The sequence below is a fragment of the Orcinus orca genome, chromosome 5 (genome assembly GCF_937001465.1).
Source record: "Orcinus orca chromosome 5, mOrcOrc1.1, whole genome shotgun sequence".
NCBI classification, from domain to species: Eukaryota; Metazoa; Chordata; class Mammalia; order Artiodactyla; family Delphinidae; genus Orcinus; species Orcinus orca.
The window spans coordinates 83160776-83186851 of record NC_064563.1 but is presented as its reverse complement, the minus strand read 5'-3'; the positions used below and the strand labels follow the sequence as shown (position 1 = coordinate 83186851).

General features: G+C 46.8%; 1 protein-coding gene and 1 long non-coding RNA gene across 4 annotated transcripts in view; one reads left to right on the top strand and one right to left on the bottom strand.

Moving 5' to 3' along the window:
* Nucleotides 1–5190: 5190 nt before the first annotated feature.
* GPR156 (G protein-coupled receptor 156) overlaps nt 5191–26076 on the bottom strand; it is a 93959-nt gene continuing 73073 nt past the window's right edge. For 2 of the 3 annotated variants that reach the window (XM_004278535.3, XM_033403311.2), the window contains 5 exons: nt 24894–25019; nt 23796–23891; nt 20205–20441; nt 12594–12752; nt 5191–8023 (listed from right to left, as the gene is read on the bottom strand). In XM_004278535.3, the coding sequence (XP_004278583.1) occupies nt 6686–8023; nt 12594–12752; nt 20205–20441; nt 23796–23891; nt 24894–25019 (1956 nt within the window). In that variant the 3' untranslated portion in view covers nt 5191–6685. The remainder of the gene's footprint in view (nt 8024–12593; nt 12753–20204; nt 20442–23795; nt 23892–24893; nt 25020–26076) is intronic. The other variant, XM_033403312.2, reaches the window with a different exon arrangement.
* On the top strand, nt 6789–12586 carry LOC117196100 (uncharacterized). Its single transcript, XR_004476108.2, has 3 exons — nt 6789–6901; nt 9553–9710; nt 10393–12586. It is a non-coding gene; the product is annotated as an uncharacterized LOC117196100 (long non-coding RNA).

The window sequence follows — 26076 nt, the reverse complement described above, 5'->3', positions numbered from 1 at the left end:
ATATGTGCAAATGAAGCAACTGACAAAGGATTAATCTCCAAAATTTACAAGCAGCTCATGCAGCTCAATATCAAAGAAACAAACAACCGAATCCAAAAATGGGCAGAAGACCTAAACAGACATTTCTCCAAAGAAGATATACAGATTGCCAACAAACACATGAAAGGATGCTCAACATCACTAATCATTAGAGAAATGCAAATCAAAACTACGATGAGGTATCACCTCACACCAGTCAGAATGGCCATATCAAAAAATCTACAGACAATAAATGCTGGAGAGGGTGTCGAGAAAAGAGAGCCCTTTTGCACTGTTGGTGGGAATGTAAATTGATACAGCTACTGTGGAGAACAGTATGGAGGTTCCTTAAAAAACTAAAAATAGAACTACCATACAAGCCAGCAATCCCACTACTGGGCATATACCTTGAGAAAACCATAATTCAAAAAGAGTCATGTACACAACGGTCATTGCAGCACTATTTACAGTAGCCAGGACATGGAAGCAACCTGGGCGTCCATTGACAGATGAATGGATAAAGAAGATGTGGCACATATATACAATGGAATATTAGTCATAAAAAGAAACGAAATTGAGTTTTTTGTAGTGTGGTGGATGGACCCAGAGTCTGTCATACAGAGTGAAGTAAGTCAGAAAGAGAAAGACAAATACCGTATGCTAACACATATATATGGAATCTAAAAAAAAAAAGGTTCTGAAGAACCTAGAGGCAGGACAGGAATAAAGACGCCAACGTAGAGAATGGACTTGAGGACATGGGGAGCGGGAAGGGTAAGCTGGGACAAAGTGAGAGAGTGGCATGGACATATATACACTACCATATGTAAAATAGATAGCTAGTGGGAAGCAGCAGCATAGCACAGGGAGATCAGCTCGGTGCTTTGTGACAACCTAGAGGGGTGGGATAGGGAAGGTGGGAGGGAGATGCAAGAGGGAGGAGATATGGGGATATATGTATACGTATAGCTGATTCACTTTGTTATAAAGGAGAAACTAACACACCATTGTAAAGCAATTTTACTCCAATAAAGATGTTAAAAAAAAAAAAAAAGAAAGCTCCCTTCCAGCCGTGAATATGCTGTTCAATGACTCAGCAATGAAGGGTTTTGCAATAGGCTTACAGAACCAGACCAGCTTGCTTTTCCTAAGGAAACCTTGGTGTCCTGAGAAAACCTCAGTCTGGGTCCCTGCCCTGCCAGGTTGAAATTCCTTCTGTCTTCTGGTAGCACGCCTGTAGCACATGCTCTGGAACCAGCGTTGGGGTGTCCTAAAAGGGCTTTGGAATCAAGTCAGATTTCAGTTAAACTTTGGCTCTGCCTCTAACGAGTTGTGTGACTTTGGGCAAGTTACCCAACCTCTCCCAGTTACAGTTTCCTCATCTGTAAAACAGAAATAACTACTTTGTGGGGTTGTTTTAAGTCTTGAATAAGACAAGTATTAAGTGGCACATAGTAGGTACCCTATATATTTTTGTCTATTATAAAGTGCATAATATTTCTGTAAAGGAAAATAGTTGTCTTTGGCTCCCCCCTAAAAAATCAGATTTCCTGACTTTCAACTGTACTTTTCCCTAGGCCTGCCCTAATATTTGAGTCCTGCAGGTGGATGTTCACCCCACAGTAAGTGAACCTGACCTAGAAGGGGTTCAGGGAGAAATTTCTGCTGTACTAGAAGTGGGCCATCCTCACGTTACCAGATCTGTTTAGAAGCCCCTTCCATCAGGAACAAATTGAACACACGAATGGGAATTTTGGAATAAAGCAAGAAAACATAAAGAGGCTTTTAAAATATAAAGCTGTGTTTCCCAAACAACTTTCTAAGACAAACACTTATATAATGTTTACTATGTGCCAGGCAGAGTTCAAATCAATAATTAATATTAACTTATTTAACCCTCATGTCTGTATGAGGTAGGTGTTATTATCCCAGTTTACAGTTGGGGAAACTGAGCTACAAAGAGGTTATGCAACTTGCTGAAAGTCACACAGTCACATGGGTGACTCTAAGCCCTGGCAGTTCATGGGGAAAATTACTGTACAAAAATTAGTGGAGAAGAGAGCCCATCTGAAATGCCTTCTTTTGAGAAAGGGTCCGGGCACTATCACAGAGCATTTAAACTTCAGTCAATCAACAGCACTGTAGTTCAGTCCGCGATGAGACATCTAAGCCCTGCTTCCCAGGTGACCTCAGCTCTTATGAGTGGCCTCCCTGGGGTCCCCCTTGAGACAGTTCTGGCGAGGCCACTCTTGTCTTGATTTCTTTTGACAAACATCTGCTGAGCATCAACCCATGCACCAGGCACAGTGCTGGCTGCTGGGTACACCCAGATAATTATAACAAGTTGCAGGCCCAAGAAGCTCACGGTCTAGCGGCAAAGTAGAGAAATGAACCAATAGTTACATATACACTAAAGAAAGGGCTCTGCAAGGGTTTCCCTGCCCTTCTTCATAGAAGTGAGCCCCACTTTCTCTCAGCTGGGACCGGAACCAGCACATTCATTTACAAGAGAGACAATGTCCACGGACAAAGCTAAGCAGGGTGTCTTTGGTTCTCTGTCTTCCTCCTTCACCCCATCTCCCTCATCTCTCTCTCAGTTTTCTGCACTTCTTGCCCTCCTTCCCTCCTTTTTCCATGCCCTCTTGCTTTTCTCTTAGTCACCCACAGACCTTTCCAGGGCCCTTCCCAAGCACTTATTCTCTGAACCTACGTGTCTTGCTAGTATATTTAGACATCCAAAGGTAAGTCAAAGAATGAAAAGGGTTGGGAAGCATTGACCCCAGATCTTGTCAAACTTGTAACAGGTTATTTTGCCTCGTGACACTGGCATTTCTTTTCTCTTTGTGAACTTGATAGTGAACTGAACATTCTAAGATGTTCCCTTATTCAAATGCAGTTCGGCTGGGGATGCTAACATCAGAAACAATTCACGGAGGAAGAGATCAGAGTGGGTACCAGATGTGAGGAAGAGCAAAGCTTGAGGACAAGTAACCTCTCTCCTGCTTTCAGTCCCAAGGCTGCCATCTCTGCATTAAGACCTCCCTTAACAAAGCCCAGAGGCTGTCACTGGGAGACATGCAGCAGCCAGAGGGAACAGAGACAACTGCTTTGTTTGGGGCTCTGGGAAAGGGGACTCAGGAAGATGATGGTGAGAAAGATGAACAGACTGTCCTCCAGCAGTTGTAACTGCTGGCTACTTAGTTACAAGCCTGTGAGGAAAGCATCTTTAAGAGAACACCTTTAACACAGTAACTTCGTTTCTCTTCCAGTAACTCTGTCACTCTACCTCACCTCCCTCTAAGAGACCTAAAGTACTGTCTTTTTCAGAATTCAGTTACTTCTGGGTTCTTCAGTGATGTTGTTTCTTGCTCTTACCTCATAGAAAGGCAGTGAAGCCAGATGGCTCTGCCTCCCTTTTTGCTGCATTACAGGTTCTCTGCCTTCCTTTGTTTGTTTTCCTCTGTTTCATCCACTTATCTGCCCAGAAATCCATCCATCAAACATTTACTGGGCTCATACTCTGTGCAAAGCTCTCTGTTGGCTACTCTTGAGGATACAAAGATGCAGAAGACACACTCAGTGCTTTCAGGAACTTGCAATCTGTGAAGGAGACACATCTAAATATAATAAAATAAATATAGACACAGAAGAGATTTTTGTGGAATGTGCATTGACTTTTCTCTTTACCGTTTTCAAAGTGAAATGGTTCGTTAAAAACATGCCTCCTACATCTGATGCTCTTTTCTCCTGAGCTCCGGGGAGGCCAAGTTGATCCTTTAAGGAAAGAGAGTTTGACCCGGGCCAGAGACAGGGGCAGACTTTGGGATCAGGATGGACACCTCCAACCCTAAGATTTCAATCAGCAAAGCAACATATACTTGGGTAAGAAGCAGGCTGGGCTTCATGCCAGACCTTACGACCAACAGAGACAGGCATAGCCCCGATGACAATAGCAGAGGCAATGTTTACTTCTCTAGGATTTCTTTGCACCAAGTTTCTGCCTTTTCTTCAAGAGCATAACAATCAAGAGCAGGCCAGAAGTCATGGCATACTCATCCTTCCAAGAATTTCATCACTGGATTAGCTGGTCTTGAGTAAAAGATCTAGGGAAGAAGCTGGTGAGCAGTGGGTGCGGAGGTAGTACACAGTAAGCAATAGATTTGGAGACAGTTTTCTGGGGCAGGAAGTTGTGGTGCTTGGCATACAGTTTTCAAACCAAATGATAAATAAGGAAAATATAGGGTAGATTCTCCATCTTTTCAACAAAGTCTAGCAAGTGTTACAAAGTCATTCTAGGAAAAATGGATGCTAGAAGCTTCTATACAACTAAGTGTGAAGCCTGGTCCCCAAAACATCTTTCTTCATTTAACTAGGGGATGTCATTTTTACCTGGGAACGCTCTGAGCCTTGAGGGATGAGTCATTCACAAGATGCACAAAGAGGGGAAAGAAAGTCTAGATAGAAGAGAGATGGAGATGTGGAAGGGCTGGGATGAGGGAACTGAGGGTGTAGGAGCAGAGAGAGTGAGAGAAGCACTGCCAGGTTTAGAGCCTGCATATTCCACACTACTGAACAGTAGGCTGCTAGCGGTGACATACTGGGAGGAAAGGAGCTGAAGGAGGTGGAGCCCAACCACAGGATCCCCAGTGGGTGGGAAGAACTGAGGGTCTCCAGAGTTTCCTCTACCCACTGGGGCAGGTGTTTCTGGGATAGGAAGCTGCATGGGGAGACCACAGAAGAATCTGTTACAGATGGAAGTGTGGTAGAAGATACACCTGGAACCCAGGGTAAGCCAGCAGCAACTCTAATGGCTGCTGCATTTCCACGCCTTTGGGTGGTTCAGTCTTGTCTGTGCCCCTCCTCCCCAGCCCCAAACTACAATTTCTGAAGAGACTTGCCTTGAGAGCCATTTCTTTTATTAAGGTCTCACTTGGACAGCATACAAACAGCACAAGCAGAAACTACAAGCCCACACGCAGAATAAATTATGATATTTGTATTTAAAAGTAGACAATAGAAGAAGCTGTGTTACCAGGAGGGCCTCTTGGTCCAGTGTCTGGAGATTCACAAGGTCCACCAAGAGTCTGTGATACATCTTCTGTGAGACATTTAAAGCCACGTGCTCCCCTCCAGACATACCTAATGAGGCCCAAACTCCTGCACACAGAGGCCCAAACTCCTGCACACAAGCATAAGTACACACACAGATGCACGCACAAGTGAACAGGCAGGGAACAGCCTGTAAACGACAACTAGCTCAGCAACAAGTGAAGGGGACCCAGCTGTGTTCTCCGTGTGGCTCTGGCAGCAGATGAGATCCTGGCACTTATCTTTCACCAACTCCCCAGCTGCCGTGGGAGGTGTGAGTGGGCCCCTGAGGCAGTGGAGGGCTGCTTCCCGAGGTGAGGGGCCCAGTTTTGTCATCCTGGACTGCAGGGTGAGTGCACTGCAGCTTCCTACACTACCCCTGCTTTGCTGTCTGGCCTGCCATGCTCTGCCCACCACTCCCAGAAGAACAAGTGAAGAGATGTGCCCCAGGGAAGTCTACCCACTTGGAGTCCTGTGAGCTGTGGCCAAGTCTCACATGGGCCGCTACATGGGCCCCTCTCCAGCAATGTGACGCTGGGGAAGCTACCTCAGTTCTCTAAGCCTCATCACCTCCATCTGTAAAAGTGGGAACGAGAGTATCTACTTCATGGGGTTATCATAAGGAATTACCGATATTTGATATTTCCAAGTACCATGCTAGACTCAAGGTAAATGTTCAAAACCTGTTTTCTTTCCTACCTTCTCCCCCATTTCTTCCTTTCTATTTTCCCATTTTCTGTTTTTAGGTTTATGTAGCCATCAGTGGTCATGTAGCCCTAGTTGGCATCCTCTTGACCAACAGGGCCTCCCCAACCTCAACAGAGATTGCCAGTGCGTGCTTCCTGCTATTGCAAAACTGCACCACTGGCAAAGTCAATGCGGTGGGCCTCCGGTGCCATCTGAGCCCAGGAGAGAGATCTGGGTCACCTGTGGCCCCATGGACACCTGACTGTCTCAGGGATGATGCTGAGGTGCCACAATGGTATAAAGACATGAACACCAAATAGAGGTGTACAGTTGGCTCTGAGCTGAGTCTGGCTGGAAGCTGGGACCTAGGGGTGGTGCCGTTCACAAAGCTGAGCAGAAACAAAACAAGCCCCTGCCGAGAGCGGGCCACCCAAAGACACAGGAGACGCCTTCCTAGCAGGTCTGCCGCCAAAAAGCCAGTCTGGTGGATCACAGTTCACAACTCTGGTTCTGCAGAAATTTTCCTTCCATTTCTCCATCTGTCTGTCCACCCAGCCATCCATCGGGTATATATGAAGAGTTCTGTACATTATAGGCTGACCAGGACAGAAGACCCTCTGTGCTCATTGAGCACCTTTTATCCAAGGGTATCCTTTATGGGCACTCGGCTGGAGTCTTTTACAGGAATGCGGTGAGGTAGGAACAAGACAGGCAATACCCCTCTTTGTATAGATCGAGAAGTGCTCCAGGTACCACAGTGCTCAAGTGAGCATAGCTGAAACATGGTAAGAGCTGGTCCAATGCAAGGCACTGGTCTATTCCCCGAAGGCCACAACAGGCCATGGTATGGCTTGTCCCGGACAGAGCTCTATGTCCAGACTTGCTCTGCTGTTCACACCAGTGTGGGTTTCAAGTCATCTTTGAAGTTCACGACAGGCTTCGAGCGGGCCCACAGCTTTTCCCAGGAAGCCAGCCTCCCAGCAGGCTCAGGGTCGCTGTCTGACGAGCCACTGTCACTGGAATCAGAGGAGCTCTGGAAGCAGATTTCACAGTAGGGCCTGTGGCAGCGGCAGAAGAACTCATCCGAGCTGCTGGATTCTGTGTCGAGGTAGCTGTGTGGAGGAGACAGGGAAGGGCAGCCTGGGGGCACTGGGGACCGCTGCAGCCGCTGCTCAGGCAGGTCCGGCGAGGCTCTGGCTCGGCGTGGGGCAGCGGGGCACAGCGCCCGGCCAGGACCAGAAGGCTGGTGAGAAAGGGCTGCGCGGCTCCCTTCGGCTCCCTGGGGCTCTGTCTGGCACTGTTTGCTGCCCTCCGGGGAGTCTGCCTTGCCTTGAGGAGCTGGGAGCAGTAAGGGCTTCCCGGAAGAGGGTCTTGCTACTCTGGAATCTGCAGTTTGGGGGTCCAGGCAGGGACTGTCCCTGTCCTGCACATTTCGCCCAGTGCGTGCCCCAGAATCAGCCCTGTTTACCCGACGCCCCACAGAGGAGGGCACAGAACCTGGCAAGTGCGAGCGAGTCCGCTGTGCCGCGCCCCTTCTCCTCACCATGTACGGGCTGAAGCCCAGCTCCTTGGAGAGGGGCATCTTCTGGGGGCTGCAGCAGGCACTGCTCTTCCAGGGCTGCTGGGGACAGGACGGGGGACGGGGAACGGGAGCCTCAGGGCCCAGGCCCAGATCTTGGAGGACTTCCTGAAGCTTCTCCCTGATCACTGAATTCACCCTTGACGGTCGCGCTTGGGGCCCCTCTGAGTTCTCCAGCTGCCCCTGTCTCTGGGGAACAGAGCCTTCTCCACCTGGCGTGAGACCCTGCTGGAGGGCCATGGGTACCTGGTCTCTTCTCTCCACACCCTGGCTTTGCTCAGCCCGCGGCTTCTGGCTGCAGCCCAAATTTAAATGGTCAGAAAAGTCTTGGGAGGCAGCAATTTTCTCCTTCTGCCCCGGTGAGGGGCTGGTGTCCTCCACAGGCCCCTTGACGCCTTGTACACCTGAGGCGGGTGCTGAGGTACTCTGGGAGTCCTGGGTGGCCAGGCTGGAGTCAGGGAGACATTTCAAAGACCCTTGAGCTGCTAGGCTATGGGGAGGGGCTGCAGTCAGGATGTCCTTGCTGTGGGAAGAGGCAGGCGGGACAGCCCCTTCGGGGGGGTCATAGGTGCACTCAGCTGACATCAGCCTCACCAGCTTCTCTTTGGCGTTGTTTACTTGTTCTTGCAAGCTTTCAATCACAGCATTTTTCTGTAAAACAAAAGCAAAACCATCAACAAAAGATGCTGCTGAGGGCTTTCACACTGTCTCCCATGCTGGAGAAAGGGTGGCATCAGAAGACATTGGTTTAAATCCCAGTTTCTCCACGTATTAGCTGGTGATCTTAGGCTCTGAGGAGGTCCCTCCGTGAGGTGAAATGAGATGACGCATACAAAGCGTCTGGCACAAGAGCTGCCACGTGTGCTCAGTAACGGTTTACTATGATTTACTGCTGTATGATCTCAGTCTCCCCATATATCCCCAGACTGTGGCACTGTCTGCGAGAAGGGCGGTCAGGGGAGGCACAGTCTAGCTGCCTGCTGGCTGCTGCAGCACCCGCTCAACTTTGCTCAGAACACAGGGGGTCAGGTCACTCTGCAGGACACCAGTCAGAACAGTGTTTGGGATGGCCCAACTCTGGGTCTATCATACTTCTGCAAAATACAGATGACCTTGAGGCATCTCTGAAGGGAATGAAGGAATAGGGAAACAAGCATTTTGCCACTTGCTAAACAGCCTAGAAAATGGGAAGAACAGGAAGGATGGAGATTCCTGGGCCAAAGTGAAAAGACTGGAGCCAGGAGTGGGGGGGGCGGTTTAGGCGGGAATGAGAATCTCAGGTTGGTGTTATCACCTCCCTTGGCTGGAACTTGCGGGTAGGAGGCCAAAGCTACCAATGTGGCACTATCAGCTGTCGGTATCTCCCAAAGGACTGCAGGCATCAGAATTACTGGAGAAGCTCAAAAAAAACAAAAGGATTATTGGGCCTAAGTCCCTGATAGCTTGATTCAGTAGAACTAGAAGGGAGCCCAGAAGATAAATGAAGTTGGGCAGTTCTGCTGGTGAGCTGCCTACCTGCTGCATGGCTGTCAGCTGATAAACAGGCAGTGCCCGGGAGGCTGGCAGGTGACAGCTGCAGAGATGTGCCTGTTCTAACTGCAGGACCATGGGGCGTGAAGTAGGAGGAAGAGTAACAGCAGTGGGTGTGCCCTGAGCATCCTTCGGTGCTACAGCAGCTGATCGTCTGGTTTAGACCTGATGTCCACCTTCTGGAATTTCTGATGTTCAAAAGCAGTGGAGCAGGAGAGAGATCATCGTGGGGAGCTGATGGGTCTTGGGGCAGATGACATGGGGTCGAGAGTTTGGAGAAGATAATGAGAAGTGCTTGTCCAAATACCAAAATGCTGCCTCTCTGCTGTCATCCTGTTTAGAAGCTGAGGATGAGCATTTGGATGTCCATTTATTATGCCCTAGAAGTAAAAGGCTGTTTCCCTTCTTTCGGATTCCTGACACAACTTGCCTATGAATTGAATTTGTGGTTTCTTCTCAAGTAGATATGGAAGAGTTGCCCAGAAGTGAACCTTTGAGGGAACAGTAAATTAGGTAAACTAGTCCAGCAAGAGTCTTCTGGCAGCAACTCCAAGGCAAACCTACTGCTCCCTACTTATAAGCAGGAAGGTGATTTTTCTGATTATTGGTACTCCCAGTGTCATCCTGGTTTAGACTTCTCTTACCCTCAGGAGGGAGTTCCGAACCAGTGAGCAACTGGTGAATAAGCGGAAGGACTTGCAGCTGAGCACCTGCCTGCTCATTCTCCCTTTTCCTCAGCCACAGAGCGGTAAGCTGGGCGTTGTCGCGGAAGTGTAGGTGACTCAAGGACTCGCCAGGAGCAGAGCGGGTGAGTAACAGGAAGACATTCACTCAGGCTCTTCGTGATATCTGGGTGGTGCCAGGTATCTCTCTGAGCATCTCACGGGGGTGACTGCGCTGGCTGCACTGGAGGGACCCCAACTCTCTTCCTCCTCACCAGCCCTTCCTCGTGAAGCCCACCTGGCACATTCTCACGCTGGCTTCAGGAGGCCCTACCGCCTCACAGAGCTGGGAGGGAGCCATCAGCTGATGACAGCTACCCCAGCAAGTGAACTCTGAGTGCTGCCTTTTGTTTTTTTTTTTTACATCTTTATCGGAGTATAATTGCTTTACAATGGTGTGTTAGCTTCTGCTTTATAACAAAGTGAATCAGTTATACATATACATATGTTCCCATATGTCTTCCCTCTTGTGTCTCCCTCCCTCCCACCCTCCCTATCCCACCCCTCCAGGCGGTCACAAAGCACCGAGCTGATCTCCCTGTACAGCCACTATGGAGAACAGTATGGAGGTTCCTTAAAAAACTACAGCTAGAACTACCATATGAGTGCTGCCTTTTTGTGCCTTACCCACAAATTCCTTAGAGTATAGGAAAACAGTATAAACCTTGAGTTGGGAATAATACTCTTCTCTAGCAAACCAAACATCTGAAGCTGGCTGGTGACAGATTTAGAAACACCAGCCTAATCAGTAAATCTCCCTTCTTACAGAAAAGGAAGTGGGACTCTGTTTTCACCATGACTGCATACTAATCAGAAGCGTGGTTTGCCACGGTGAGACCAAAATCTGACTGACCATGGCAGCTGCATTGAAACGAGCTTATTAATGATCACTTTTGGCACACCCAGGGAAGCAACACATCCACAGGCATGTTTCATAAGGTGCAGGCCACAGGGAGAAATGGAATCTCCCCCTCTTTCTGTGTTTCAAGGAAGAAAAGTAAAGGTGAGTTTCCTCTGCTGCAGAGCGTAGAAGGGAGGTTCTTCAAGCTCTGGGAAGGTTCTACCTGCTGGCCTCCACACAGCCTGGGATGTCAGGGATGGATGCTGCCCCAAACAGCCTTTGGGGACCATTGCCATGGGGAAAGGGAGGCAAGAATGAGAAGATGGACTGCCCAGATGGTGCGAAAGTAGGAGGAGGACACTGGGGCAGCAGAGGGGCTGCAGAGGAGGGAAATACAGCCGAGAAGCTGGGGTTACGGAGGCAGGAGAGATTCTTGTGTTCATCCACTGGGCAGTGCTGGAGCTGGGGATTCAGATACCGGAAACTCTCTAGGCCTGCCACAGGGCTCTGGGATGGGCTGCTGGTTCTCAGGCCTGCTCTGGGAAAAGTGTTCAGGTGTGGGGTGTCGGCGACAGGAGTCCAGCATTTTACTACCTAAGCATCTGCTCCCTCTTAGGGCCCTGCCTCTGCAGACTCAAGGCATCTTTTTGGTAGAGCGGATTCAGTCACTGCATGGGAAACAGGGTAGCATGGCAGGAGTACAAAAAGAACGTCACAAATTACCATAAGGCTAAAGAGTCAGGCCACTTGGCTGTTCCAACATTAGCTGATTGTGAATGAAAACCATCCTGGGTGTTCTCGCCAAGTTTCTGGCCTTCTGTTTAGCTGAAAAAAAATGTTTCTTTGAAGACTTCGGAGAGTATCAATGGCAATGCTACTCCCTTGCCAGGTGGGAAGAAATCTGGCTCTGAAAAAAGGTCCTGAATGCTTGATAAATAGTAAAGAAATAGTAAAGAATAGTAAAGAAATAGTAAAGAAAGGACTAGTATTACTCTGATGGAAAAAAAGGTCCAGAACCAAGGGAATGGTGCGAGGGACTGAGGGTGCTTGGGGAGCTGAATCCCTTCATTGGTTACGTTCCTTAGGTCCCCATCACACCATCCTTTCGCATAGGGACTATTGGCACCCAGTGTCAGTCCAATATGAAAAAGCATAATTTCCCATATAGCACCTACTCAGGTATGTTCTCTACTAAAACAAAAATATGGAATATAATTTAGTTAGTGTGAAAAAACTGGCTAATTCCTCTGGGCCCCGTGCCTCCTCTCTGAGGCAGTGCAGCCTCAAGCTTTCCCATGTGCTTTCTTCAAGCCCACATCACTCTGCCCAGTTCTGGGAGAGGTGCCAAATCTGGCTGAAGAACAGAAGAAAGAGGACTGGGGGTTCCCTTGTCTCTGCCTTGGCGCTACTGCGATATTCAGAAGCTCTATTCATCCTTCCTCCCCATCTTTAGACACCTCTTAATTTTCTGGGTTGGTAGGATGATTGAGATTTCTAGTTAGCACCTGGAAAAGACAGTAAGGAGCCCCATAGGATCTTGGAGACAAGGGCACTACTCTATGTAAAGAAAGAGTGTATCACACAGCAGAAGCTAGCATCCACTACTCCTCAGGGCCTTTACAATGCTGTTCCCCACACCTGAAATGCTTTTCCCTGCACTCTTTGCCTGGCTAATTTGTAGTTAACCTTCAGCTCTCAGCTCAGAGAGTCTTTTCCAACCACTCTAAATTAGGTTCCCTTGTCCTCACCACTCTTTCTTCCCACTCTGATTTTTCCCTTCATAATTCTTATCACCATTTATAACTATATGGCTACTTGATCCGTATCTATTTCCTCCACTACACTGTGAGCTCCATAAAGGTAGGGACTCTGTTTGTTTTGTTCATCAGCACTTAGCACAATGCCTGGCACACATCTGTCCAATGAATGAATGAAGTGGGTGAGGGTCAGCAATGGGAGGGGCACTGGCGAAACGCTGAGGTTTTGCTTGCTGCTAAGGGAGACCAGAATGGCTAGGAATTGGGGAAATGGGAGGAGGAGAAAGAATGTTAGCAATGAGGCATATGGGGCCCACCAATGCATGACTGGAGCTCTTTATAGAGAATCCAGCAGGCAGGGTCTCGCTTACTTCTGTGAGGAGTCTCTCCATGGAGTTTTTCTCTCCTCTAACGTGGCAACTCTGTTCCTCACCATACTGGGTGTGCAAGCTTTTGCTGGGAGTGCTGAAATATTTGGCCATGCATCTGACTGTTTGGTTTTCCTCTTCAAATGCCTTCCATTGCTTCAGCTGTTGGATAAAAGAACACATGTTATTTATTTAATTACACACCCAGAAACACATTCTCTCACTCTTCCTCAAAAACACCAAGGAATGACAGTATCATAGATAAATGCACAAACTATTCTCTCCTCAAAATGTACTTTACTCTGGAAAGTTCACAGACAGCAATGACAGAAGGTTTAGAGAATGTAAAGGTTATATCATTTAAAACATGCCAAAGGAAGAAGATGACAGGTTGATGAAACAGAACCATCGGCTGGACCCATCTACCAACCCACTGCTGGACTGGTCAAAGAAAACCAGAGCTGAGGTGGACGTCTAGAGCCACATTCTCAAGCCAGAGTTTAGGAGCTATAACAGGGTTAAGCAATCTAAACACTGTATTTCAAATGAAGCTGGTTTTAGTTGTATGCAGCTGTTCTTAATTATTCTCATGTGTTGAGTGATGGTGTGCTTACTGTTATTGAAAACCCAGGTCCGGGCTTCCCTGGTGGCGCAGTGGTTGAGAGTCCGCCTGCCGATGCAGGGGAGACGGGTTCGTGCCCCAGTCTGGGAAGATCCCACGTGCCGTGGAGCGGCTGGGCCCGTGAGCCATGGCCGCTGAGCCTGCGCATCTGGAGCCTGTGCTCCGCAACGGGAGAGGTCACAACAGTGAGAGGCCCGTGTACCGCAAAAAAGAAAAAAAAGAAAACCCAGTTCTTCCTAGAGGACTTTTTTTTTTACATTTAATTTATTTTTTTATACAGCAGGGTCCTATTAGTTATCTATTTTATACAAATTAGTGTATACCTGTCAATCCCAATCTCCCAGTTCATCCCACCCCCACCCCTGCCTTCCTTGCTTGTGTCCATACGTTTGTTCCCTCTAGAGGACTTCTAACCCAAGTCAGTGATCAAGGCTCAGAGAAACAGAAAACCACAAATGTCAATAAAAATTAATAAAAATGATAGAACATCAGGTCTGCGATCTGTCTTTTTTCCTTGACAAATGAGGAAAGACTCAGAAGGAGGATGTTTGTCTAGGTCCACATGGCTACTTAGCCTCAGAGTCACAGCTGTAATGAGGGCACTGTGCCACACTGCACGTCCTCAACACAGCTGATGAGAGAGACTGTCAACTGTGAGGTCCTAGGGAACGTTTTTCAGGAGATACTGGTTTTGAGAACCAGTCTATGGATGCACAGGCTCGTTTAGTTTAACAGGGATGGGACTGAACAGAGAACATTCACCAACAGGGACACGCTCCTGAGCCCGTGGGACACTGTCTCCTCCTGGCGAATGCTAGGGACGTGATGCCAGGGGAGGCCACAGCGCTGGAGGCATCTTTTCCCTTAGGGATTCTCATAATTAAGAGCCCTAGTGATGGACGCTGGGCACTCTGGGACCTTAGCTCTAGAAATGATGCTGAGATACCTGTGGGGAACCTCACAGGGATCCTGGGATGTCTTTGTTTGCTCATCAAACATTTACTGAGCTCTGACTATGGAAAGTAACCTAAATCTCAGATAGGATTCTAAATCCTGCCATCAATTTCAATACCACATTCTGCCCAAGTCCTCTTGGGTCCTCTGTTAACTCAGCATGAGTCCTTCATGGTACCAGGAGTCTATGTGACCTGTGCTGGGTCGGACCAGGAACCGCCCTGTCAGATGCCCTTCTTGAAGGCCCCCTCCCCAGGGTGCTGTCCTCTCAACACCCTGCTCAGGAGCTACTGGAGCCCAGCACTACAGGGGCACTGTACAGCCATGGGTGGATGGCGTTGACCGCCAGCGCTGCTCTCCTAGCACTGGCCCTAGCAGTGTTGCACTATCTCTATGTCTCCTCAGGGCCCCCTCATTTCCCTAGCAGCACAGCTTTTCCTTTCTCTCCCCCCAGCACCTCCAGACCAAGCCCTCCCTGCAGAGCTGCTGGAGGAACTGCTCAACATTGGTGTAAGGGCACTTCCAAGGCTTTTCGTCTGTCTCACCCTAAGCTGGCTGGGTGGAGCCAGGGTGGCCCCTGACTAAAGCCCCCTGCCCCTCCAACCCCCTCCCCCTTAATTCCCCATTTGTGAAGGTCCTGGTCCTTAAGACTTGACTCTTCAGGATTTCTGGAATATGGCTAGAAATGACGCTTAGGTCATAATTTCAGGACCTCCCCACGGCCCTTCCTTCAGAAGGACAGGGAGTCTTGTTTTCTCGGCATCTGGGTATGTGCGTGTAGCAGGCAGAAAATGGTCCCCCAAAGACGCTTCCCTCCTAATCCAGGAACTTGTAAAATAGGTTACCTTACATGGCAGAAGGAATTCTGCATACGTTATTGAGTTTAAAACTGTGAGATGGGGAGATTATTCTGGATCATCCAGGTGGGCCCAATGTCATCACAAGAGTCCCTATAAGAGGGAGGCAGGACGGGAGATGTGACAATGGAAAGAGAGGTCAGAAAGAGAGACTTGAAGATGCTGTGCTGCTGGCCCTGAACATGGAAGAAGGAGCCGTGGATCGAAGAAAATGCAGGAAAATGCACGGAAACAGATTCTGCCCCAAAGTCTCCGGAAGCAACACAGACCTACTAACAACTTGATTTCAGCCAAATGAGACCCACGTTAGATCTCTGACCTCCAGAACTATAAGGCATTCAATGTGTATTGTTTTAAGGCACTCTGTTTGTGGGAATTTGTTATAGCAGCAATAGGAAACCAAGCAGTGGGATTAAGTCTCAGGTCTTTAATGGGGTGCACTGGGGCCTTCAGAAGTTCACCCCATGTGCCTCTCTCACCTCCTGCCACTCTCCCCTTGTTTCAATTTGTGTTTCGAAAAGAGCAAAGGCTCATGGTGTTCCAAACACCTCCTCTTCTCTCTCATACCTCTCCGCCTCTGTCAGAGGGTTTCCCCCGTCGGAAATGCCACCCACTGCTCTTCCCCAGTCTGTGCTGTGAACATTTCTTACTCCTCATTCAAGGTGGGCCCAAGCACCTGATTTTCTGAGACGGTGTTACCGAGTTCCCAGACAGGCTGGGGTACCCCTTCCTTGACATCGTGTAACATCCTCAAACACTATAACACAAGGGTTATAAATCCTTTCACGTCAGCTCCCAACTAGACCTAGAGTGAGGCCGTGTGTTTAACTGCCTGTTCCCAACAGTTAATATTTGGATGGACAGATACACGGACAAATGAAGGAAGCTTTCCTTTAAAAAGCTCATCTGTCTGGTAAGGTGCTGAGACATTTACAGAGGACTATAAGGCAGAGTAGAAAATCGTGAGTACCTTCCTGGAGGAGCAGATGAAACACTTTGCAGGTTTAGAGGATAAAATAATGTCCTACCTCAGGACCCACCTGCCTCTCAGAGGTGGAGGGAGGGGTGTGTGTGTGGGGGAGGATGGGTCACATCTAAGTCACAAAAGCAGAGGCTGGCTCACTACTGGTGATGACCTCAGCGTTTGGCGTAAACACTTAGGCATTTCCTGAGGGCCTGTGGAGAATGCTACTTAGTCCACTTAGCTCTTCAGTCACATCGTCCATTTCACCCAGCTTTCTGGCACTGCCTACCTGCCCTTGAGGTGTCTGTGCCTTTGCTTTCATAAATCCCTCCCATCACAGTCCAGTTTGAAGGCTCAGTAGCAAGAAAGAAGCCTGCCTCCCTGCTCCCTTCCCTCTCCTTGTGGCTCTCCTCACACACTTCTCCAAATTCGCTCAGCTGTCCTACTGTCCTGGGAATATCCAGTCTCTGGTCTCACAGGGAGAATATTTCTTCAACCAAAGGCCACAGAGTCAGAGGGGAAAATCAATTCAGGGGCACACAGAAAACCTGAAAAACCTCAGTTACTTTTACATTTTGAAAAACAATTTACCTCCTACACCTAAAATACAATTGACTATAAACTATATTTTTTTGTTTCAGATCATGGTCAGTTCAAGAGGAGGAAAAGCATGAGAGAGAAAATAGAAAAGATACAGTATGAGAAAGGAAGCTCAAGACAGCTAGGAGGACTGAGATAGAGAGAAGGAAAGAGAAAGGCCAACACAGTCCATCTGCCCAGTTCCGGTACCCCAGCCCCAATAATTCCATTTCCACTCCCGCTTCAACAAACCAAGTGCCTGTCCTTAGTTCAAACCCGGAAGACAGATTCCAAGATGAACTTCATCTTGTATTTTTATGTCTGTGTATAAGATGGAAGTGCACCTAAATATCACTATGGTCCCAGGTCCTGAGGATTTAAACACGGAGGAAAGTGGAAATCTTGTGTCTGAGGCTTAGGATACAAGAGGGACAGAGGCGAGTGTGGGGGGAGAGAGGAAACCTAAGTAGGGCCACATCAGGGAGTTCACTGATTCACTCAATTTTCAGATGGAGGTCTTGTGTTAGATCAGGAAAGCTTTCTTCTAATAGTTCCTTGGTGATTACTTCTGCTCTAAATTATCTTGTTCTCTTTCAGAGACTCCTATTAGCTTTAAATCATATCCTTAGACCTGCTCTCCATATTTTCTAGTCTCTCATGTTTTTCCTGTGCCCTTTTTTCTGTGTCCCATTTTTTTCCTGTGTCCTTGTTTTCCTGTGTCCATTTTTTTCCTGTGTCCTTGTTTTCCTGTGTCCTTTTTCCTGTGTCCCATTTTTTTCCTGTGTCCTTGTTTTCTGTTTCCTTAAATTAACCCACTAATTCAGTATTTTGCCATGTCCAGCTGCCTATTCAATGCTTCTACTGGCGTTTTAAATTTAACACAATCTTTTTCATCCTTATTCAATATTTCATGATCTAAGATTATGTCGTTTTCATAATGGTTTGCTTTAGTCAAAGAGGGGCAATAACCTTTGAATCCTATTGATAAGACTAATCAGATACCTTCTAAAAACATTCTGTTTTACTTCAGAGGAAGGTAGCTTCTCTAAATCTTCAGAAATTTGTGGTCCTTTTATTGTGCAGAATCTCTTCATAGATCCTTTCCCCCTGAATTTATAGTCTTCCGTGGGAAAAGCTATAGTTTCCTGGTATGTAATAAATACATTCTCTTGGCTTTTCCCTCATCATCACAAGATGGCTGCCATAACTTCAAGCATCAAAAACATTCAAGATAGGAAGAAAGTAGAAGAGGCGACGCCAGCCACCCCCACAGCTTTGTTTTAGGAAAGCAAAAGCTTTCTCAGAAGCCTCCCAGAAAATCTTTGGTGTTCAAAACTGTGTTACATGGGTACACCTAGCTATAAGGGAGGCTAGCAAAGCAAGTGTTTAGCTCTTTCAGACTATATAGTAGAGATGAATTGAGGAACAAAGGTTTGGCAATGGGTGGATGGGTTACCAATCAACGATGTTGGCCCCAGGGCCTAAGGAGTGGGCTTCCCAAAAGTCTCCTCTCCACTCTCTTTTACCCATCTCCCAGGGAGGAACAGCCCTGGCATTTCATAGCCCTTTTCTGCTACATCCCAGACAAATAAGACTCAGCTCTCAAAGGCTTCCTTCAATCCAGTTCTTATAACATTAAGATTCAACAAAAATTCCTCTAGTTTCTGGCTCAGAGGCAATGCCCATCCTTGATTTTTTTTTTTTTTTTTTTTTTTGCGGTACGTGGGCCTCTCACTGCTGTGGTCTCTCCCGTTGTGGAGCACAGGCTCCGGACACGCAGGCTCAGCAGCCATGGCTCACGCGCCCAGCTGCTCCGCGGCATGGGGGATCTCCCCGGACCGGGGCACGAACCTGTGTCCCCTGCATCGGCAGGCGGACTCTCAACCACTGCACCACCAGGGAAGCCCCCATCCTTGATTTTTAGTGCTGCTGCTACAGAGCTTTCCATATTTGTTCATCCTCTTGAGTATTTTAATGAGAATTTATGAAAGGGAAAAAGAGTAAAGGGCCTCTGCCTGTGTCATACTATCGTGCCCCAAAGCGCACTCTTCACTTTTATAAATACACTGCCATCCTCCATCAGGCAACACTTTAATTACCGGTTAGCTCCCTCATGGAGAAGTCATACATGGTCAACTGGTAACTGCACTGGGTATAAGGATAGGGTAGTGAGGGTGTCGTGGGATGAGGGAAGCCTCGGGAGGAAGAAAAAGAGAACTAGAAGGGACACAAAACAAGTGCTTAATGCCAAGCTCATTAACTTGGATGTATGTGGCTCAGTGGTACCCTGGGGCATAACGTGAATAATTTAACATCACTTTCCTTTCAGAGCTTATGGATTCCTTCACCTTTCTCTCTGACTCCCTTTCTTTCTGTTTGCTGTCTGGATATTTCTCCTTCTATCTTCCTCCCTTGTTTGATTTTTTCTTAATCCTCATAATAAGAAATACATTTTATTTTATTTTTTAACATCCTTATTGGAGTATAATTGCTTTACATTGTTGTGTTAGTTTCTGCTTTATAACAAAGTGAATCAGCTATACGTATACATATATCCCCACATCCCCTCCTTCTTGCGTCTCCCTCCCACTCTTCCTATCCCACCCCTCTAGGTGGTCACAAAGCACGGAGCTGATCTCCCTGTGCTATGCAGCTGCTTCCCACTAGCTAGCTATTTTACATTTGGTAGTGTATGTATGTCCACACCACTCTCTCACTTTGTCCCAGCTTACCCTTCCCCCTCCCCATATCCTCAAGTCCATTCTCTACGTCGGTGTCTTTATTCCTGTCCTGCCCCTAGGTTCTTCAGAACCTTTTTTTTTTTAGATTCCATATATATGTGTTAGCATACGGTATTTGTTTCTCTCTTTCTGACTTACTTCACTCTGTATGACAGACTCTAGGTCCATCCACCTCACTACAAATAACTCAATTTCGTTTCTTTTTATGGCTAAGTACTATCCCATTGTATATATGTGCCACATCTTCTTTATCCATTCATCTGTCAGTGGATACTTAGGTTGCTTCCATGTCCTGGCTACTGTAGATAGTGCTGCAATGAACATTGTGGTACATGACTCTTTTTGAATTATGGTTAAGAAATACATTTTAAATTTAGTTTTTACTTTTTCCTTATTGTAAAAAGAAAAGGAAGCTTCTACATTTTCCTCTTTTTATTAAAAAGAAAGAAAAGGCATTTTAAATTTCATAAAGACCCAAATGCACTTTTCTCTGAATGTGCAATTGCAAACAGGAAAGAAGGAAAGGTTCCTCACTGCCAGGCTAGTACAAGAAATGACATTATCAGGATGAAGGGGGAACTGGGGATGCATGCAGCAGACTGGAGGGTGGGTAGAAAAGCAGGTCTGTGAGGCACCCACCTGGGCAGAAGCGGGTGCCACTACTTGGCTACTCTGGTCAGCCCTCCTTACTGACCGGGAGCAGAGTGGCTCCTTCAGGACAGCGAGGAGGGAAGAACAGAGGGAGCCAGCTCACTAGGAACCCCACCTTCCTTCTGACTCTCTAATCAATGGCACCCAAAAGTCTCAGTAGGAAACAAAGTGAACAATTTATCACACCCAGCAAAGTCTCTGGAATGATGGGGTGGATTGGTCCTCCAAGTTCTCCCTAGAGCATACCTGGGGAATGAAGATGAAGCAGTTGATTGTGGTTGTGCAAACAAAGATACTTCCAGATGTGAGTCCATAGACCAGGTTGGGCCAGGAGTGCAAGTATCTGGTGACCACAAAAAGAAGCCCCGCAGCCAGCACCATGAGGTTGACCCCAACCATGATGGTTAAAGACTGATTCACAGGAGGAGAGCTGACATGGTCAGTCAAGCCAGCCAGGTAGGCCCCATAGAGCAGCAGCAGGCCCTGGACAAAGAGGAGAAGAACCGGAGGCTCAGAGAAGTGAAATATCAGGCTTGGGGTCCAAGAGCAGTAGGGTTGGGACCAATTTCCTCACCTGTAAAATAGGGATAATAATACCTACCTTAAAGGGTTGCTATGAGGAGGATTTACTAAGATAGCACTTGGGACTACCCTTAGGGTGGTCCCCTTACACCTCATGTATGCGTGATAAATTTCATTTTCCTCTCCTCTGAGAATTAGTTTATCAGAGGTCAGCAAGTCAGCCATCAGAGAGGACTCTGCCAGGATGAGGTACAGGATAGGATGATACATGCAGGTAGAAGCCCTACAGAAAGGACTGCCAGGCACTGGTAGGGCAAGGGGCGCACCATGCTGCTGATGGTGAGGGCTTCCGCATCCACTGTGTGCTTCTGCACTGCATGGAGCTGAGGGGCATGCAGAAGCTGAAATAGCCCTGTGGTCCCCTTGTCAAGCCATGTGCCACGGCAGGGGAAGCACTGGAGGAAGGGGCTCTTTTTTCTAATGCTCCCAAAGGCACCATCTGCTTGCCAAGCCCTGCACCTGCAAGACTGCATCTGCCCGGAAGGGATGCCTTTTTCTAATTCACACAAAGGATCTCTATAGGCTAGCAGCAGCTCTGTGCCAGTGGGTGTTTATGGGAGACGAAGAGTGAAAAAAGAAGAGAACAAAGGCAGGCCGGGACCTGGACAGGACCGTGGGACAGGCACAGGCAGCAAAGGCCTCATCTATACCCTTCACCCTCTTTGTGACATTCCCTGCCCTGCCCCCCAGAACCCAGGGCCCTATTCTTTCCTCTTTGTCATGAATGTAAACCCGCTCTCAGATTTCTCATTTGTACTACACAGAAAATGGCTCACAGCTTCTTAAAGTGCTGCCTCTCCTAGAAGGAGCTACATTTAAACAGAAATCAAAGCTTTAATCAATAATACATAATATATAGATTCAACGTATGTTCGCCTGATTCGGGGCAAAGCTCTGTGCTGGGGTAGGTGTAGGGCAGGAAGCAGTGTTGCCAAGTGGAAGTCATGGTTCTGGCTTTTAAGAAGCTCAGTCTGGTTGGGAGATTTAAGGCAAGCACCCAAATATCAATGTTTTATGACACAGGATATGAAGCTGCCACGGGGGATGAGGTGGGGTGGGAACTACAGGGACTCAGAGGGAGAACTAATAATAAAAGTAAGGTCAGGTATCAGCAGGGTACCTGCCAGTGGCCCTGAAATCACACGATCTGACCAACTCCATCTGCAGGGATGGCCCTTAAGACAACTGTTTGGAGGACTGGCTGTGCCTACAGTGAAGGAGTAAGCACAGCAGGGATGCTGTCTGGGTGCCCCGAATGCTCAGTGTCCCAAAGGGGGCCAAATGTGGCCGCCCTGAGATCGTCAATGACTAGAGGACATACAAGTCAGCAGGCCAGTGGGGCCTGACTTTTGGATAACTGACGCCATCAGGCGGCATTTGGCAGAGTTAGATCATTAGTAATTTAATCAAAGGCAAATAAAATTAATTCTATGATTCTGAAATGCTCAAATCTGATTCTATTAAAATGTTTTAACTCCATTAAAATTCTTTCCAAAAGTGAATCAGGTATGAATAAAAAGCATCTATACACGCATGACTCGTGTCTGAGTGAATCACATCTGATATTTGTGTGTCACTCGCCCTCACTGCTGAGAAGCGTGGGGTGGCGGTCCGGGGACTTAATGTGCAGATTTGGGGTCCTCCTCAGGAGCTGCCCGAACAGGGAGCCGGTGGGGGCCTGGCTCAGTCACCTTCCTGATGGCTCAGCACTCTTTCCCCTTTTTCTTTCTTTGTCCTATAGAAAGATATTGCAGTGAAATAAAATGGAAATGGGATTATATAAAAGGCAATGGAGAAAATAAATCAAGTTGACTTGTAGAGGGAGTTGCTATGGGGGAAGTGCTGAGTTTCTGTGCCGGGAAGGACGTGCTCTTCTACAGGGGCTCGAAGAATGGGAAAGGCACTGTGCTTTCAAAACTGTCTGGGGGCAGGGGTGGGCAGTGGAAGATTAATAATAAAAGCATCTAACATGCATTTAGCTCTTACTATGGGCCAGGAGTGAACGAAAACTCAACATGCATTAATCCTTTCAAAACTCAGACCCCTTCTGAGAGGATGTTATCATAATCCCCATTTCACGTATGAAGGAATCGAAGCTCAGGGAGGTCAAATGAGGTTCAGGGGCAGCTAGGAAGGGGCTGAGTCATTATTCAAACCCTGTTCTGTCATATTTTGAAACTCATTTTCTTAACCACTAGTAAGAAACTAGAGATCAAAAGCTATTCACTTCCTACCATTTTCTCTTAAAGATATTTCTATCAAAGTAATACATGCACATGGTTAAAAAGCAACATTTCCCTGTCCCAGCCCTGCCCATCCTCAGGCCTATTTCTCAGAAGCAACCACTTGAACACTTTCCTAGTGGTGAAGTGAGTAAAGTTTACCTTTAGAGGCCATCTATTTCTACAAGGCCTCCTTTTCCTTTTCCTTTTCCTCTGCAATCAATCAACCAGGCCCCTCTCTCCTAATACTCAACAGGCAGCCTCCTGCCATGCAGGGCTCGCCTGTTCATTGAAACAGACCTGCCCTATGCCACTCCCCCCCTCCCCCGCCCCAAGCCAGAGTCTCTGTCCCTCCAAGCTGAAAACCAGCTAACAGGATAGTTGGTTCTCCTTTAGTGCCTTGTATAGTATCCTGTACCCTCTGGAAATAATATCCTCCTTTTGCCATCTAACAGAGATAAATGAGTCGAATGATGGGAGATTCAGGGCAGTATAGGAGACACTTTGAGGCAGCTGGAACCACTCAAAGGACACCATGGATGTTCCCATTTGTCTTAGGGCCAACCATGCTTCCAATCAGAGCAAGAAAGTTAGGCAAGTGGAAGGCAGCAGGTTACCTTGACACAAATCTTGAAGAAAGACCCAAGAGGAGTAATAAGGGCACTTGAGAGAATAGGTTAAGCTAGCTAGAATGTCTCCTTATAATTCCCCTTGCAGGTAGTTGGGGAAAAAACTGGTATTGACAAATCAATGAAAAAACCAGACCAAGAAATGGGAGAAACAGTGGGTGAATTCCACATGATTTGGGGGAGGACTCAATGAGGGAGTCCAAAGATTTGGAAACGTGACCCTCAAAACAAATAAAGTACAGAAATAATAAGGTTCATGGCTTTGAGATGTATGCATCAATAGAGGTCTCTTCTGATTTCAATACTCTTTGCAGAAATCACCTCGTTAATTCCTATAATTCCTCTTTATATCCATTTTGTTGGTAACAAGAGAGATAGTATCCCCAGGAGATGAAGTTACCAACCTTGCATCCCAAAACGAGAGCAATCCAGACATCAGGGTACCGGGAAGCACAGAAGTGTGTGCTAGTCAGAGAGCAGGACACATCTCTACCTGTCACCTAGAAGGGACAGAGAGTCAGGACTGAGGGCACCCACAGTTACCAGGAACACACATACACAGCAGATCTTTGTGAACATTCTAGTTTGTGAAATCCTCTATAGCATATAATTTCTCCCTTAATATGTAAAAACTATACCATTTAGGTGACTCCATTAGAATCTAAATGAGAGTAACCATGAGTTGCAGGAAAAGACGACAAAGTTGGGCTGACATGTGGATTCTTGGTGCCAGCAGGGCTTACCCCTGTTATGTGCTTTGCTACCACAGTGATTCAAATTAGTGCATCAGCAAAATTACAAATTATTTCACATCCTCTTTCTGCTATTTGTTAACAGCTGAAACCTTCAATATTGAATCTGCACTGTCAAGATTCCCCTGTATTCCTCAGCTCCTTTGTTAGGCTGGAGATATAATGCTTCCTATTAATTGAACACTATATACTGGGCACAGTTGAGTCCTTTACCTGCATTGTTTCCCTTAATCTTCACCACAGCCCTATGAAATAGGTAGTATTATTATCTCCATCTTACCTATGAGGAAATAGAGACTTAGACAGTTTAAAAAACTTTCCCAAGGCTGGTAAGTGGTAGAGCTGGGATTTGAATTGGGTTTGACTGACTCCAAAGAACACCTCAAAATACTACCTTTACCTTTCAACAGTTAGGGTAAAGAAGCTCTCTGTAGCTGAAAACTCTCATTACTGATAAGGTGGAAGCAGAGATAACTGCCAGGCAGATCTCTGTTTGCTGCCATCTCAGCGGTTGCTGCTGGAAAACACTTGGGGCGGGAGGAGCAGTGGGAGCGGAGCAGACCCTGCAGACAAGGGGCAGGTGTTCATGGTGGCCACAGCTCCTGACTCGCCAGCCTCTTTGGGTCATTTATCTTCTCGTTGGGAGGATGTCCACACAGTGAATGCTACTGGGAGAATGACCCCCGTGTACCCATAGAAGCCAGTCCCTCCAGTTCAGGAACTAGATGCTTCAGGGATTGGGCCCCTCACCGTCATACTGACACTGAGAATCTGGAGGCACTGGATGGGATCAGTCAGCACCCACGTCATGAGCAGGATCACATCTGCTACCACCAGGGCTGCCACCAACCCCAGGAGCTGCAGGTCTTTGATTATCTGCAAAAGAGTCAAGGTCATAACTTTCCTTTGCTCACTGGCTATACAACACAGGGGCTAGAGTGTCCTATGTGCTCTGAGATAAAGGCTCCAGGGTTAACCTTCCAAAGGGGCTTCAAATCCAGCCATCAAAGATGAAACAGACACTAAACACATGCAGTGATTTCTATGTGCATATCATCATTAGCACCATTACACATTTTCATTTGTTTGTCCCTTCCATATCCTGCCTTTTCCCACAGAGGATTCAAGGGATATTATAAAATAAATACACTATTATTTCTATATGTTTATATAGCACATAGATAGATGTGGAAAATTTTACATAAAACTATTAACAACCATTAACCTGGAGGGTCAGACTGAGAGATGATGGTGGTGGAGGAGAGATTACTAGCATTTTCTTTAAACATATGTGAAGCATTTGACTTAATACAAAAAGAATGTGTTATTTTTGTGGTTACAAAAATAAGATTTAAAAAAATGTATGCAGCAACAGGATGAAAAATATTAAGGAAAGAGACAATAAGGAGAATTATGATGAATGCTCAGGTGAGGAGAGCACATACCATTCAAGAATTGGGGCAGAAACATGGGTCTGCATTTTTGACAACCAATGAAAAGAAGGAAGCACAACTAATTACATGACTCATGGTGTTTGTAAGATAAAAACAAATCAGTTGCTGAACCAAAATGCTCCAAACCAGTGATAAGGAGAAAATCTTCAAATCAACTAGCAAAAAATGACACAGTATGTATAGCGGAACAAAGATAAGGAAGACATCAGATTTCTCATGAGATACAAGGACAAGTGAGAAAACAGTAGAGGGAAATCTTCAACTAAAGAAAATAAAATATCAACCTAGAATCTTATATCCAGAAAAAATATCTTTCAAAAATAAAGGTGAAATAAGGACTTTTTCAGATAAACAAAAGCCAAAAGAATTTAGCATTAGCACACTTGCATGAGAATGTTAGATATCCTTGAAGTAAAAGGAAAATAATACCAGATGAATATAGGGATCTATACGAGGAAATTAAGGGCTCTGGAAATGTT